The 15,370-nt window shown below is 35.6% G+C and overlaps 1 protein-coding gene across 1 annotated transcript in view; it reads right to left on the minus strand.

The window, feature by feature from the left end:
• Nucleotides 1–3,386: 3,386 nt before the first annotated feature.
• LOC129226247 (intermembrane lipid transfer protein VPS13C-like) overlaps nt 3,387–15,370 on the minus strand; it is an 86,793-nt gene continuing 74,809 nt past the window's right edge. The window contains exons 28-31 of the mRNA XM_054860848.1: nt 12,172–12,238; nt 8,927–9,075; nt 4,516–4,642; nt 3,387–3,815 (exon numbers count right to left, since the gene is read on the minus strand). Of these exons, the coding sequence (XP_054716823.1) occupies nt 3,681–3,815; nt 4,516–4,642; nt 8,927–9,075; nt 12,172–12,238 (478 nt within the window). The 3' untranslated portion in view covers nt 3,387–3,680. The remainder of the gene's footprint in view (nt 3,816–4,515; nt 4,643–8,926; nt 9,076–12,171; nt 12,239–15,370) is intronic.

The following is a 15,370-nucleotide window of genomic DNA, read 5'->3' on the forward strand; positions in this document are numbered from 1 at the left end:
TCTCACATAAACTATTATTATCAGATTTTCATGTTTGAGAAAATAACAACGTTTAGTACCAAATATATTTGTTGTTGTATAATACTAAACAAAGCTACTTCTTTGAATTTAATTTCAAAAGATTTTCCCATTCCTTTCTCCTTTATGATCCAGAGTTATGCATAACGTTCGACATTATAAATCTGAAATTTCTAACGAAGAGGAGAATTTTATAACTTCCATCTACTGAAGAGAAATTTCTTCTTTAGCAAATTGAATTGATGCAAAATTGACAACTATTTTCAGCGTTCGAAAAGAAACATGTTAGCCGATTAAATACGCAATTCTTTTAGGATTGCATACAATTTTTCATTAAGTTTTTTTTTTTCAAGTACTATATATATATATATATATATATATATATATATATATATATATATATATATTCAAATGGGGACTGCGTTCTAACGCTGTTTAGTCTTTAGCTGACCTAGTGCGATCCCCCCATACGGCATCCAGTCTTTCATGTGCCACCATTAAGGCGCAGGATGTCAATGGCACGGATAATTTGGACGCCCAGTTTCCACCAGATGGAGGCACCTGGGCTCTCTTTTGATCCGAAATAGACACGTTTAGTGTGACGTCAGGGGTTGCCAGAAACACGGGGAAGTTTCCAATCATGCCGTTACTATGCGCGTTGCTAAGGGAGAATCAGCATAGGATCTTCGTAGGAATAGGGTTAGAGCGATGTTTAATTGATAATTTTTTTTTTTGGCAATTAAATGGTCTAAATAATTTTTTTAGTGGTTTCAAGTTACATATAAGCCACCTGTAGACATCATTTGACGAGTATCGATAATTTTTACATGTGAATCGGGTTAAAATTCGGCTAAACATAGAATTATGTGGAATACAAGTGTGTTTTCTAGAGTTATACAGTCTTCTTATTGTTATTTCTTTTCGTTGGGGGAGAGGGGGACAGGTCCGACATTTGAGAGGGTCAGGAGAGGTATTGCCCCTCTCATGTCTTTTGGAAAATAACTGTATTTCTATAAATTTGGCGTAATTTTTGTTGTTTTTCGACGCAACATACTCGTACATTGACTTTTTCCTTTTTGCACGTACCCTTCAAGGAAATTTGATATATCATGACTTGGGGGGGGGGGGGTGATATTTTTCTTTTAAAGTTTAGAGCGAAATTTAATTATTATTATTTTTTTTAGGAAGAGGAGTAGTTTCAATTGAATTGTATGCATTCTTTTCTTTAGAAGACGAGAGACCATGTCAGCCTAGTCAGCGATAGCTGGAGGGGGGGGGGGGAGAATTTTTCTGCATTTGTTCCAGTAATAATGCATATTTTAATGAAACTCCATTCCTTCGGGCTCTTTGGGGGAAAGGGAGAATTGCGTGTTTTCTTCAAATTGTCACGAGTATTTTAATCATTTTTTTTTTTTTTTTTGTATTCCGAGGCGGGGGATTTTTACTTTACTCTACTTGTTATACATATTTTTTTGTATCAATATACATAAATATACATTGAAAATTTCAGTTTGTTCTACTATTTGCAATGCATAGTTCAATTAAATTCTTTTTTTCTTCGGGGAGAGGGGATATTTCTTCTTGCTGCGTGTAATTTTAAGTAATTGCTCTTTGGGGGGGGGGGGAGACAAGGATATACATATTAGTTTTTTTCTAGGTTCAATGGGAATTTTGTTAATTTCTTCAAGCTAGTTTTTATTCCTATTCGGAATAGAGCTCAATTGGAGTTTAACTTAAATTACGTGTGTGTTCTCGCAGAAGAAAAACTTTTAAACTAAACTATCCCAATCAAACTCGCATTAGAATAAGGACAATGTAACCTAACATCCCCCCTCCCATTCGAAAAAAAATAATTTCAATGCGAACAAGCATCACAATCGAGAAAACTGAAAAATTCTCCTTCCCCAAACAAAAAATTACTTATACCATTAAAAAAAAAAAAAAATCCCGCCCGAAGAAAATAATTATAATCAAATTCTTAGAAAACTTTAAACAGGATTCAAAAAAAATATCGTCATTTCAAATTTTTCTGCAAAGGGGGGGGGGGTTAAATCATATACAGTAAATGCATATTGCATCGAAAGACAAAAAATTGCGCAAAATTTATAGAAATACAGCAATTTTCCGAAAGCGGGGGAGGGGGGCAATGTCTTTCCAGACCCTCTCAAATTGCGGAGCTGTTCCCCTCCACCCAAAGAAAAAGAAATAACAATAAGAAGAGTGTATAACTCTAGAAAACACACTTGTATTCCACATAAGTCTATGTTTTGCCGAATTTTAACCCGATTCACATGTAAAAAACTATCGATATTCGTCAAATGATGTCTGCAGGTGGCTTATATGTAACTTGAAACCACTAAAAAAATTATTTAAGCATTTAATGGCAAGAAACCATCAAATAAACATCGCTCTAACCCTATTCGTACGAAGATCCTATGTTGTTTCTACCTTAGCAACGCGCATAGCAACGGCATGTTTGGAAACTTCCCCGAGTTTCTGGCAACCCCTGACGTCACCACTAAACGTGTCTATTGCACTAGGAATACAATTTAGCCGAGGGAATTCTACGCCAAACGAATGCCCAAGAGATCTTTTACACGCCAATCATACGACACGGGAGCTGATGATTTTTTGCATCTCGAAAATCCACTGACTGGCCACCCCATGACAGAACCTGGCTCCACAGGCGTAGAAGGCCAGCGCCTAACCATCACGCCACCAGCCGGGCATAAATACATAAATAATAAGAACTGCTTAAGCGTAATGCATAATTCTCTTACCGGGAAAGTGTGACTTTAAAAGAAAGATGATTTTTTATTTTTTGTGCGAAATCAATGTTATGGCTAAGAACAATTAAAAAAAAAAAAAATAAATACGTATGTGTCGGAGGTGTCAAGGAGCCTCTTATGAAATGTAGAACGCAATGAGTTTTGTGATACAAGACACGTAAAACTATATGATACTGGATGTACCCTTTGCAAAATCTACCAGACGTTCCAAAAATATAGGACAGCTTTTAGGAGATGGCAGCACGCACAGGATTAAGACGTTTTTGTTCTTTTGCTAGGTCTATAATGAATCATCGTAAAAAACTTGCTACCTGGATAACGATTGCTGCGAACTTAAAACGTAGAAAAAAAAAAAAAACTATTTAAATGGCATGTCTGTTAAGTGAATTTCAAATACGTATGAAAACAGCCAGTAATTTTGCACCAATCCAATATAAACTCTTTTTTTTTTTTACCGAATGAATTTCTTCTATCACACGTTAAAGAGATTTATGTATATTTTATTTTACTTATAAAAAGATTTTACCTAATTGCCTAAGAAGCGAGAAAATTTCATACAACTTAATTTACACCCTTGGTATAAGCACCGCTAATCTGCAATCTCTTTTTTTGCCATTCAGTCACTTGCAGGAAAGAACAACATCGCGGACAGAAGAGATAGAAACACGTATTTGATCAAGGAGTCGTTGGGTACCACACTGAAAGAAGTTCCTCACCACTTTCCAACTCTCGAACACTTGTCCTCAGCGACCACACACAGACTTGCGCAACCGCAAAATAATCGGCCCAGTCGTTTTTATCACTGCTATATATACGAGACTGGCGAGAAAGCCCCTTTGGTTTTAGTGAGTTATGATTTGGAGGAAGGCACATTCACACAGGACAGGGCTTCTCTCTCATGTTGTACAGGAGGACCTTCTCGATCTTGTCCTTCAGCCACTCCAGTACCAGGGGATCGTCGCATTGCACGTAGCGCTCGTCGCCAGCGAAGTTCAGAATCCAGTCCTCCTGTTAGAACAAATATAATAGTACGAGATTTTATAGCAATTTTTTTTTAAACCCAATTTTTGCACATAATTATGATTACAGTTGAGGCAAACCTAACCTGACAGTGCGCTTATGCTGTGATTTAGTATCTGCGTATCCTTCACAATGCTGGAAGGTTAAGTTTGCCTCCACTATAGAGGAATACATTTCTGTCGGGTTGTGCCTATCTTATCTCTTTTTATTTCTCATAAACTGAAAACTTAGAATTTTTAGCTGATTGTAAACAATCGAGTTAGTTTCAAAAGAAAATCATGGAAAATATATTGCACCACATGACTGCACCACTAACAATAAGAAGAAAAAAAAAAGAAGAAAAAAATTGTTCCACCTACTAAAATGCTATAAATTTTAATTGCATCCAAAATTTTCTTTTCTCGTACATTTCGGAAATTTGTAAAGTACCTATAAGTTTTTATGGTAACTAAGCTCAGCAAATATGTCCTTTTAATTTTTTTTTTTTTTTTGAATTTAAAATCTATTCTCATAACGAAAATTGTTTTCAATGTGTCGAAAAAATCCTATGACTTGAACCTCATAACTTCAACAAAATCAGGTAGGTTTTATACTTTTTAATGTTCGTCAAGATATTATGTTTATTTTACTAAATATAAAGTTTTTATTGGAAGGAAAAAAGTATTTAATTGCTACCAACACTTCTCACCTGTTTGACTTTAATGACCAGGTTGTTCGCTTGAATGTGGGGTACGGTGAGGATATCATCGACGCTGATCACCCAGTCCACGTCCCATCCACCCCACAGACGATTTTTCTCCAACAGGAATACATGCCTAAAAAGAAAGAAACGTGATTGCCTGAGCCAGTACCAAAACCCTGCATGAGAGAGTTTAGAGTTATCATTCACCTCCAAAAATGCATGATGGCAAAAGAGCATGTGACAAAAGCCACTGCACTACTGCCAGTTAAAGTACATCTATTACTTAGACTTAGGGAACTCAAGCGATTTGAACATTCAAGCATTTAGAGATTATAAAGGGTGTCCCAAAAATTAACGCAAGATTTGAATTTGCCACCATTTTTGCCATAAATTGTTGGCAGCCATGAAAAAAGAACAATTTGACAGTTGAGAGTTTAGGGTTAGTAAAAATGGGGTGTTATTGTACCATACAGCTAGAGAGAGTGAAACATTTCAATGACTGCATAAGGCATTTCCTGGTCGCGTACTCCCTCATTTCGGTCATCAGAATTGGCACCCTAGATCGTGTGATTTAACATTATTAAATTTCTTCTTATGGGGGTTACTTGAATTCAAAGGTCTGTGTCAACAAGCCCACAACCACCCGTGCATTACCGTGTTGCGATACCGAGCGCCAATAACAGTAACTGCTTGACCAGCCTCAACTTTCATTATTTTTGAGACAATTGTTCAATAATGAAAGCGCGTTATTGTATCGTACAACGCTCCATTTTTTTAAACCCTAACCTCTCAGCTATCAATTGTTTTTTTTTTTTTCAGAGATGCCAACACTATTTTGCACAAATGGCAACAAAATCAAATCTTGCATTAATTTTGGGACACCCTTTAGTTCCAATTTCCAATGAACATTCCACTAAGTAAACTAGTGTTCAAGTTAAGAGAATTTGCATATTTTGTCGAATCTCTTGTAAAGGAATGGACGAAATGTAAAACCACTGCTTTGAGGCAGAGATGCAAATCTAGTACGTCGAATAACTAATCGAACACGAATGTGTGTGGGTGGAGCCAGTGGAAGAAATAAACTTTATAAGCACTCGTGACAAAACTTGCAACTTTTTAGTTAGCACACCTTGGCCAATTTCTTGGTGCATTTTTTTCCCCTGCAGAATGTCAGTATTTTTAGATTTTAATAGTAAAAACGAGTAACCACCAACGTTCAGATGATGCAATGAGGAGGCAAATTGTGGAAGGAGTAGAACCAGGCCAGTCTCAAGTCCAGATTTTTAGGGACTCAATGAAAACTCAGAGTCGTGTACAGTTTATGGAGCCAGTTCCAGAATACAGGACCCATCAGAGAAGGCCTGGGCAAGGTTGTCCAAAAAGCTCTACGGCCAAGGAAGGTCACCACTTGTTCGAAAATAGCAAGGCGTAACAGGGATGCTGCAGATTCACAGCTCTTTCGTGACTTGCATGCGGCAATAGGAAGCAGAGTTTCAAGGTTGCCTGTTCCCAGAAGAGGTTTTGAGAAAGTATAACTTATAAGATGACCTGGCTTTTTGCCTTCTGATCACTTCTGCGCAATGGAGAACCCGGTTTTCAGGGTCCATGGAGCATAGAGATTGGAATATGGACCAATGGGAGACCGTTCTCGTCACTGACGAGACTCTGTTCAGCTTAACCAGCGATAATCGCCGTAAGTTCATTCGGAGGAAAACAGGGATACGATATCTGCCCTCCAATATCGGCAATATCACCGTTATAGCAGCGGAGGTTTGATGGTCTGTCCACGCGTCATATTGGACAGCCGCACACCCCTTCATGTCTTTGAAAGAGGTTCTGTGACAGCTTTGAGGTACAAGGATGATGTCTTGGAGCCTTATCCTTGCCTCTTCACCAGTGTTGTTACCCTGAGTTCATTTTGATGGACGATAACACGATCCCACTAAGAGATCTTCTGGTCGACGAATTTCTGGAAAGGAGGATATTCGCCGGATGGACTCCAGCCTTCAACACAATAGACAAAGCATGCCTGGGAAGCTCTGGGGAGGACAATAGCATCTTGCATCCACTCTCCGATTATCACCCTTGGCCTGAAAACGGCGTTGTTGAGTGACTGTAACCAACTGCCCCTGAAACTCAAAAACTACTTCATTTCAAGCATTGAATCATGCTGTGATGTCCGTATATCAGTTAGAGGGGACCATACCTCAAATAACTCACATTTGTTTGCAGTTCTGCAACTGCTGTTTTATACCTTCCGACTCCAACAAGTGCTTAGCGTTATCATGTGTATTTTAAAATGTTGGATAGTTATTTGTTTTGTATTGTATAAATGTATGCACGAACGTACCAAATTTCATTGAAAACGGTCGAGTAGTTCTAGAGTTAAATGACCAATTCTGAAAATTCTCGTAAATTTTCAACCCCCTTGTAATATACTCTAGCGTAAGAAACGCACATTTTCGGAAAACTTTCACGGGAAAATACGAAAGAGTTTCAAAAAGTAAGGTAACTAGAAGTGTGCATGTTCTTTACATGAGCAAAAATCATCAGAAGACAACGAATATGATTAGAGCTTCCAAATGGTGCCGGTGGATTAAACTGGGTGTCCACTAATAGGACAAAAAGTCAGTTAGAATATGGCTACGTTGACGGAAACCTATCCCATCAATGAAGCAAGAAGTGTTGGAAGTGTTTTGCGTTGGGGGATATTGAACCACCTTCCTTACAAGTCTGACCTCGCACCAAGTAATTTCAATCTCTTTGCAACTTTAAAGAAACGTTTGGGAGGTCCAGCATGGAAGAAATCATCTTCAAGAATGAAACCACATCAAGAGGACTTGCTAAACCACAACATCGGATCTGAACTGATGCTTATGACTGAATTATTAAAATTCCTAAGGTAGCTTCGTGTCATAACAGATCGGGTGTCTCCAACTGGTGGAGAAGCTGGGCGTCAAAACTTTCGTAGTCATAGCAACCGCAGTTTATGGTGCCCCACAAAGGACAGTCTCAGTCTTCGGGGAATGTACTATTGCAAACGTAGGTTGGTAGTCACTACACTGCTCCGTTAAAACCAAACATAAAAGTTCCAATCTGTGCATACCCATAACATGAACTACTGCGACTAACCATGTCGTGAAGTTAAACATCAAGAAGTATCTTTTTACTAATATAACTAGCTGCGTGCCCGGCGTTGCACGGGCTACTTAAAAAATGAAAGAGATGTCCAATTAATGTTTTTGTGTTACTCTGACATCAGTTTCTAAAGCGCTAAGGAGTAAATAAATACGCGTAATGCAAGGTTTGCAAAACACCAGTAGAGCATATTTTTGTCAAAAATCTCTTTAACGTTAATCATAGTTATCAATGATACAAGTTATGAGTATTTTCAATTAGCACAAAAGAGGAAAATATATGCATTATCAACTATAACCTGTGCTAACGTTAAAATGAATTACATCTGATAGACTATATCTGAACTATTTATGTACAATTACAATCAGCTTTTTACACACATTGTGGTTGATTACGTAAAACTAAAGCACCAAGACTAAATAACTACCAATAAGCATTCATTTAATATCAAGTCATCAGATTCCAATTTAGCTTTAGTAAAAATCCTCATAAAAATTCTTTTTTGTTCAACTCTGTTTCACGTAAAGAAATCCAAACAATCTTAATTTAACATGTTCTTTTAACGATATAAACTGTATTTTAAAAACAGAAACAGGAAGGGAAAAGAGAGTTATTATAATTCGAAAACTGACCCATGTGCCGGGAAAAAGTTCAACAAAATAAACATAATTAGTCGCACATCCTAAATGTACCAAAATATGTAGCCGGTGAATGATAAACTTACATTACAATCAATAAACATAGCTAAAGAACCAACTTTCATATGCTGAAAAGAACGTTGAATCTAAAAAATAAAAAAAAGGACAGACGATAAAATAAAGGCTATGTCCGAATAGGGCAACCAATTTTAAACTAATTTGAAATGTAATTCTAGACGGAAACGTTTTTGATTTCGAGAGAGGCCAAAAAAATCTCTTTTAAAACAATTATTAGAATTTTACTCGCTCACGCATATGCAAAATGGCAACAGGAAAGAAATAAAAATTCCTGAATAACGTTATGTTAATTAACGTTTTAATTAATATCACCGCTAATTAAAATCGCACAATTACGAGATTAATCCTATTGTTTTCTTTAGAAAATTTCGAATTGATCGGTATCTCGTTTGACTCTCGATTTGCAGAGGTTCTCGAGAAGATCGATCTTCAGACAGACAGACAGACAGACGGACGCGAACAGATTTTAATATTATAGTGGATCTTTCGGGACTGGTCTAAAGAAAACTAGACTTGTTCGGACAAATCAAGAAAGATGTAATCCTCAACTGCAAGACACTTACTTATCGGTGAGAAGCGCTACCCTTGTCCGGTCTTGAGGCGTCAGAGCGGCATGTGCCCAGTAGATATCCGTTTCCGCATAATGGCCTTTGCTGACCAGCTCCAGAAGATGACAGCCGGATGCCAAGTACGGAGAATACGGCCGAAGACCCTGGCAATGGAAACAATCGTTTAGTTCCTTTACCTTTTGCAACATCAACAACAACTATTACTATAATGAAGTATCACAGGCGAAAAAGAAAATCCGAACTGTCAAAAAGTGATCAAGGCCGTATAAGTGTATAGCTTGCTTTATTTTCCTGCAGGTGTCTGAAAAATCCTAGACACACTTCAAAAGCTCATAGAAGAGCAACAAATTGTCGCATGGTTTGTGCCATAACACTTCACAGGGTCACAAACTGTTTTGTTTTCTTTTGTGTCAAATTATGTACCATTGTTAGTATTAAAGATCCTAAAATGCAAATTACCCAAGTAGGCTTAACTGTTTCCGCAGTTAAACGATTCCGCAGTCTATGCTGGCTAGAACATGGAATGAACTTGTTTCATTAAAATATTAAGAGTACCATTTTGATGTGGTTTGACAAACAAACGGTGACAACAAACGGTGCACACATTCAACTCCAGTAATGAAAGGTATTACTGTGCCATTCCACGAAAAACCGTAATTTTGTCCCGCACGTGACGCTTCATAATTTCATAAAAATAACAAATTAAAAGGATGATGAATAAAATTTTATTGCTTAAGAAATCACAAATGCATAACTTCTTAAAAAAATGTTCTTCAAAAGTTCTCTATTTTTATGAAATATAGGAACCGTCACGTGCGGGACAAAATGACCATTTTCAATGGAATGGGCACGTACATATTTTTTTTCAATGGTTTAAATACTTATTTCTAAATTAATGAGATATCTGTCCTTTACGTTGGAACCATAGCTTTCAAAATCTACAATTTGTTTCGCATTGCAGTATTAATAGATCAAAAATATTAGCGTATTCATAAGCAAGTTACCAGAGGTTGACTTTGGATGATCCCGCACTTGATGCATGTAAATTAATTTTATTTTAAATAGTGAAATTGTTTAATAAAAATATAATTGTGTCAGGAGTATATTTGTATCAAATGTAAGGATTTAAAAAATTGCATACCCGTTTCATTAAAATATTAAGAGATATGACGAAATGTGAATGAAATTTAAGCGTATTTTTGTTCCGCACGTAACGGTAGAATGGCCCTACTTAATTTCTGTTTAAAAAAATGATTAAACACCTTACATTACGATGTTTTTTTCTTATAATGACGGTACAACGCCACCTTTAAGCACAGTTGAGGCGTTTGCTTCCAAAACCAGCTCATTCCATTTTTGGAAATTTTACAGGAGAGACAAAAAAAAAAACCTCATGTCCATAGTTCTAGAGCTAAATTTTTTTTAAAATTTTAAATTGTGGGTATAACCGTCTAAAATTTGATTAGTTTTTCATTTTCATTCCAGGTGCATTACCTTTGGGTGTAGTTACATTAATTAGGTAGGAACGAGCTGATTTTGATGCAAAAACACGATTTTTCAATGCTTTTTTTTTTTGCTCAATTAAGTTGTGTGAAATTGTTTTTTTTTTCAGTTTAAAAGTTAATATTAATTTGTGTCTTTTCGAATTTTAAATGAATGATATCCACTAACTTTTTCAAATGATCTGAAATTTCACAGTTGAGGTGGGAGATGGCAAAAGCTTGGAATTAACTGGAGTTGATCCAGAGGACCAACTTTGTCATCTAATTTTGGTTTAGAACGAACTGGATTTGAGCTTTATTTCTTCGTCCGGTTATGAAGGACCCTCTAAACTTTCAAAACATGCAAGAATGTGGATTTCAGAAAAATCTGCAATGAGCTGGTTTTGATAGCAAACGTCGCAATTAAGATGTTTTTCTTTTTTTCCTTTTTTTTTTTTTGCTTCGTCGTAAAATATTTGTGAATTTGTGAAGTATTCTTGGGCCAAGCCGCATATTCATACGACCTTTTGTTGCTTTTCTATGAGTTTTTTAAATGTCAAGGACTTTTCAACATCCTGTACAATTTGCTTTCATCACCAGCCAATTTTATATAACATAACAAATTACTTGAGTCTGCAAGTGACTTTGGCGATCGCATTGGCTCGTCAGTTGTCTGTAAAACAGCCAGCTATTTTCGTACTGTTTATTCTGGTAAGTTACCTGATTCCAAAATGTTAAGAATAAAAAAGCAAATGCCTACTAGCCAAAAAATTAAAGCATTAAAAATGAGTTATCCCCGGACTAACGGAAAGCATAAGATTTTTAAGAAGGTATGTTACATTATAGAAAAATATGATTTCTGTAAAAATCAAAGTTTAGTGTCATGAAGTATTTAAGGAAATGGATACAAATTTAGCTAGCTCCGTGTCAGATTCTATAACAATGTTAAGATGAAGAGTGATTGTAACAAATGGTAGATGTTGTTTTGCAAATCAAAAGTTTTGATTCTGTAACGGTCTTTGATGGACTTCCACTTTTGGAGTCTTATCGCGCTGAATTTTTGGATGCTCCTTTGTCAATCACTCTTTAAATACTAGTTGGAGAAACAGTTACCTTTCTAGGCCCCTATGTCGTGGGGGCCCCTCCCGTTTGCGACACTTGCAATCTTTGAAATATTTCTGATTGATTTTTTTCTGATTCTATCAATTTGCTGAACCACGTATTTTATCAAGACATTCTCTCCCCACAAGCAATGAAAAATTCATTTGTTTTAAAATTTGCAATAATTCATGCAAAACTTATTGCTAAAATCTCAAACATTCGTTAACTTAATACATTTCTAGCTCATGTAAAACTTAAACCTTGAGAGTCAGATTTACCTTATAAGGCAAATTCAATAGTGCAATCAAAGGCAGGGACAGTTTTCTGTAATTCAGTCAAGAGACCTTTTACTTGGCTTCCGATTAAGGAACAATTTAACAAATTTAACTTAGCGGAGAGCAAAGGCATTGATAGGAAAAGTTTAATTTGGAACACTGTTCTAAACTTATATTTAAAAAAATGTGATAGAAACATTAAATTTAGATTGCCAAAATGGACTAGGAAATAAACAAAACTAAATCATGAATAGAATGAATTATTAAATTAGTAACTGAAACTTACTTTTTCTGAATATGCAAGTTATGGCCATGTTGACCTAAGAAATTTACAATGAATACAATCTATATTTGTGTATAAAAGAAAACTATGTAAACTTACTTCAGTGGGGTTTATGTATCTCGGCAAACGCATGCGCAGAACAACCGTTTCACCCATTTCTGCGGCTCTGAAAGAAGACATTGTCACAATCCATCAAAATTGCAGAATTACAAAGCAAATGATTTAATGCATAGCATAAGATGAGAATGTAAAACCATACTTCAAAAGTTATCGAAACAACTCATAAAAAGAAGGTTAACTAATTCAAAAACAAACAATAAGTAAAAAGGCACTCCCCCCAAATACAAAAGGATGATACAAATTAAGAATAATATTACGGATTTTAATGCATTTACTAGCTGCGTCGCCCGGCTTTGCACGGTCCACCTCGAAAATAAAGTTATGTCAAGTGACGCGAGTTCAACACTCAGGCTTGAACCAAAACAAAAAAAAAATCAGTGAAATTTTGCGGCAGATTGCGGAAAAAACTCCAAAAAGTAAACATTTTAAATCTCCTGTGATTACAGGAAAAGCCTCAAAACAAAAACAAGAATTTTACCTGTGTGTATTCGAGAAAAAAAATGGCAACAGATCTTTCATCTCAATAATTTTCTTCACGCTATACATTTTAATAAAAGCGTTGCTTGCGAAAAGTTGAGATGAAGCACTGAATAATAATTTGAATGGAGGAAAGCCTTCGAAAAATAGTGATTTGATTTTGAAATCTAAGAGTCATAATTAAAAGTTTTTAATTGATATCTCCGCTAATTATTATCGGAGAATTATGTTAAATAGCCAAACATGAAGACGGGAGGATTACGAATCCATCGATACCTGGTTCGATGGTCAGTTCACTGTCGTTCGGGAGAAGAAGCTTGGACATAGATAGATAGATACTCAGATTTTATATGTATAAGACTAGCTGCGTGCCCGGCGTTGCACGGGCTACCTAAAAAATGTAAGAGCAGTTCAGTTGATGCTTTTGTAGTACACTGACACTAGTTTCTAACGCGTTAAGGAATGAATAAATGCGCGTAAAGCAAGGTTTGCAAAACACCAGTAAAACATATTTTTGCCAAAACACCTCATCAACGTTAATAATCGTTATCAATGATACAAGTTATGAGTACATTTTCAGTCAGCACAAAAGGGGAAAATATATGCAATATCAACTATAATCTTTACTCACGTTAAACTGAATTACATCTGATAGACTATATCGGAAATATTTATGCACAATAACAATCCGCTTTTTACATAAAATAGTCTACTACCCGGCGCACAGTGGAGTATTTGACTGAAAATCCTGGCCAAAACTAGTTTGAAATTTTCACTCTTCTGAAGGCGACACCCTTGTGTGCGTTTGTGCGCTGTACGGCGAAGCTATCCCACTTATAGACACAAAACTTAGTATACAAGTTGTCTGAAATGTCTGATGTTACAATTTGAAACTCGATTTTTAAAATTTGAATTAGAAAATGAAATATTTAATATTTTATCCACGGTTTAGACTTTTGCATGTTTACGACCGTAAAAACGATCCTAGTAAACGTAGAAAAAAACCCAATGCATCACTAGATAGGAAAAATAATTTTCTTCAAGATTATGGTTTGTTTGATGTTCTAACGTAATTAACCGAATTTCTAAGAATTTACAAAGGGAGGTCACTTTTTCGACTTTTTTCAATTATTCAATCAATGTTAACTAAAATTCTTGCATCCAATATTCTAATAATGTTATGGCTCTGAAACTTTTTAAGGAAATAATATAAACATCTTACCTTCATTTACAGCGAAAACGGCGAAGTTATGTTCTTTCACTGATTTATAATGAATTTTTTTTCAATGAGTTAAAATAAAAATTTTCAATAATTTTCGCTCGATCCGAAATCTATGCCACTGTTGGCTCTTTGCCAAAATGCTTAGACAAGTGATAAGTAAACATGTTCGATGCGAATGGCTGTTTTCCTTTGAAGATATGTAATTAAATGCACTGTTCGGGGGGAGAAAATAAGCAAAAAGCGGTTAAAAAATCCTAGTATTCTGTACAAAACACTAATTTGAAACCAAAAAAAAAAAAAATTTTATTCTTTTCGTTTGGTTTCAATCATTAAAACCCTGAGTTAATCATGCACAAAAAGAATTAAAGACAAGGGTTTCGGGGTTACAAAGAACCTTTTTTCCATTAAAAAATAAATAAATAAATAAATGAACTAGGATATTATAACTGTAAAAACACTCGAAAATGGATATTCAAAAGCTCTTTGTTTTTGAATTGTATATATTGTACTCGTACCTTGGGTCGATTCTTAGTTTGACATCGCGTGATGTGTCCGCTAAAAATTGTACGAACAAACTTGGAACTTAAATTTTATATAACTTTAATTTCACAATGAGTAGGTAAAATGTCTTAAATATGGATAGCTCGCTAGCGTAGGAACGTTAGGAGACAATTACAATTGTCTCCTAACGCTAGCAAGTGGGGGGTGGGGGGTATTTTCCCCCTTTTGCTACGTATAAGGGGGAAAAGACCCCCCTTCCCCGGCACATTATTTGCAGCAATGATCTGGAAAAATATAAATATTTATTTATTTCATCTAAAATCTCAATTTTAAGGAAGAGCAAATTTTCTTCGCAAGATCACAAAATAATTTAATTTATTAACTCATTAACGTACATGAGAAAATTAACATAACTGAACGCAAACACATGTTTTAGGGGTGCAATGAATCTCTTTAGCGATGCATAAAGGTAAGCGTTTCGAAATTAATTGGAGGATTCTCATTCCATAACTTACATCTTTACACATTGATGAAGCGGTTTCTCGTAACCATGAAACTCGTGTCTGAAATTTTATTGTTGTTTGTGCGCTCAAATATGTCGATCGTTTCATTCAGTAGTACTTATGATAACTTTTTTACAAATTTATTAAATCTTTGTTGGTAAATTCAGTTTAAAATCATGACTTGTCACAAAAAGATCGGATTATGCACTTTTTAAAAAAAAAATCATTAAAAAAAAGGGCAGTTGTAGGCGGAAGATTTTTTTGCTGAAATTAGCACTAGAGACTTTGCCAAATACGATGCAACTTTCAAAACAGCCCGACCGAGCCCGACACCCATTTAAAAAGCTTTCTCTACTTATAAATTAAGGCGAAAAGCCTTCAAAAACCTCATGTACCAAGTTTTCTTTATTTTTTTTCACAAAAAGAAAATAAAAATATTTACTTTGATTTATAATTAGCACTAAGCCCTGACATT

The sequence above is a fragment of the Uloborus diversus genome, chromosome 7 (genome assembly GCF_026930045.1).
Source record: "Uloborus diversus isolate 005 chromosome 7, Udiv.v.3.1, whole genome shotgun sequence".
NCBI lineage: Eukaryota > Metazoa > Arthropoda > Arachnida > Araneae > Uloboridae > Uloborus > Uloborus diversus.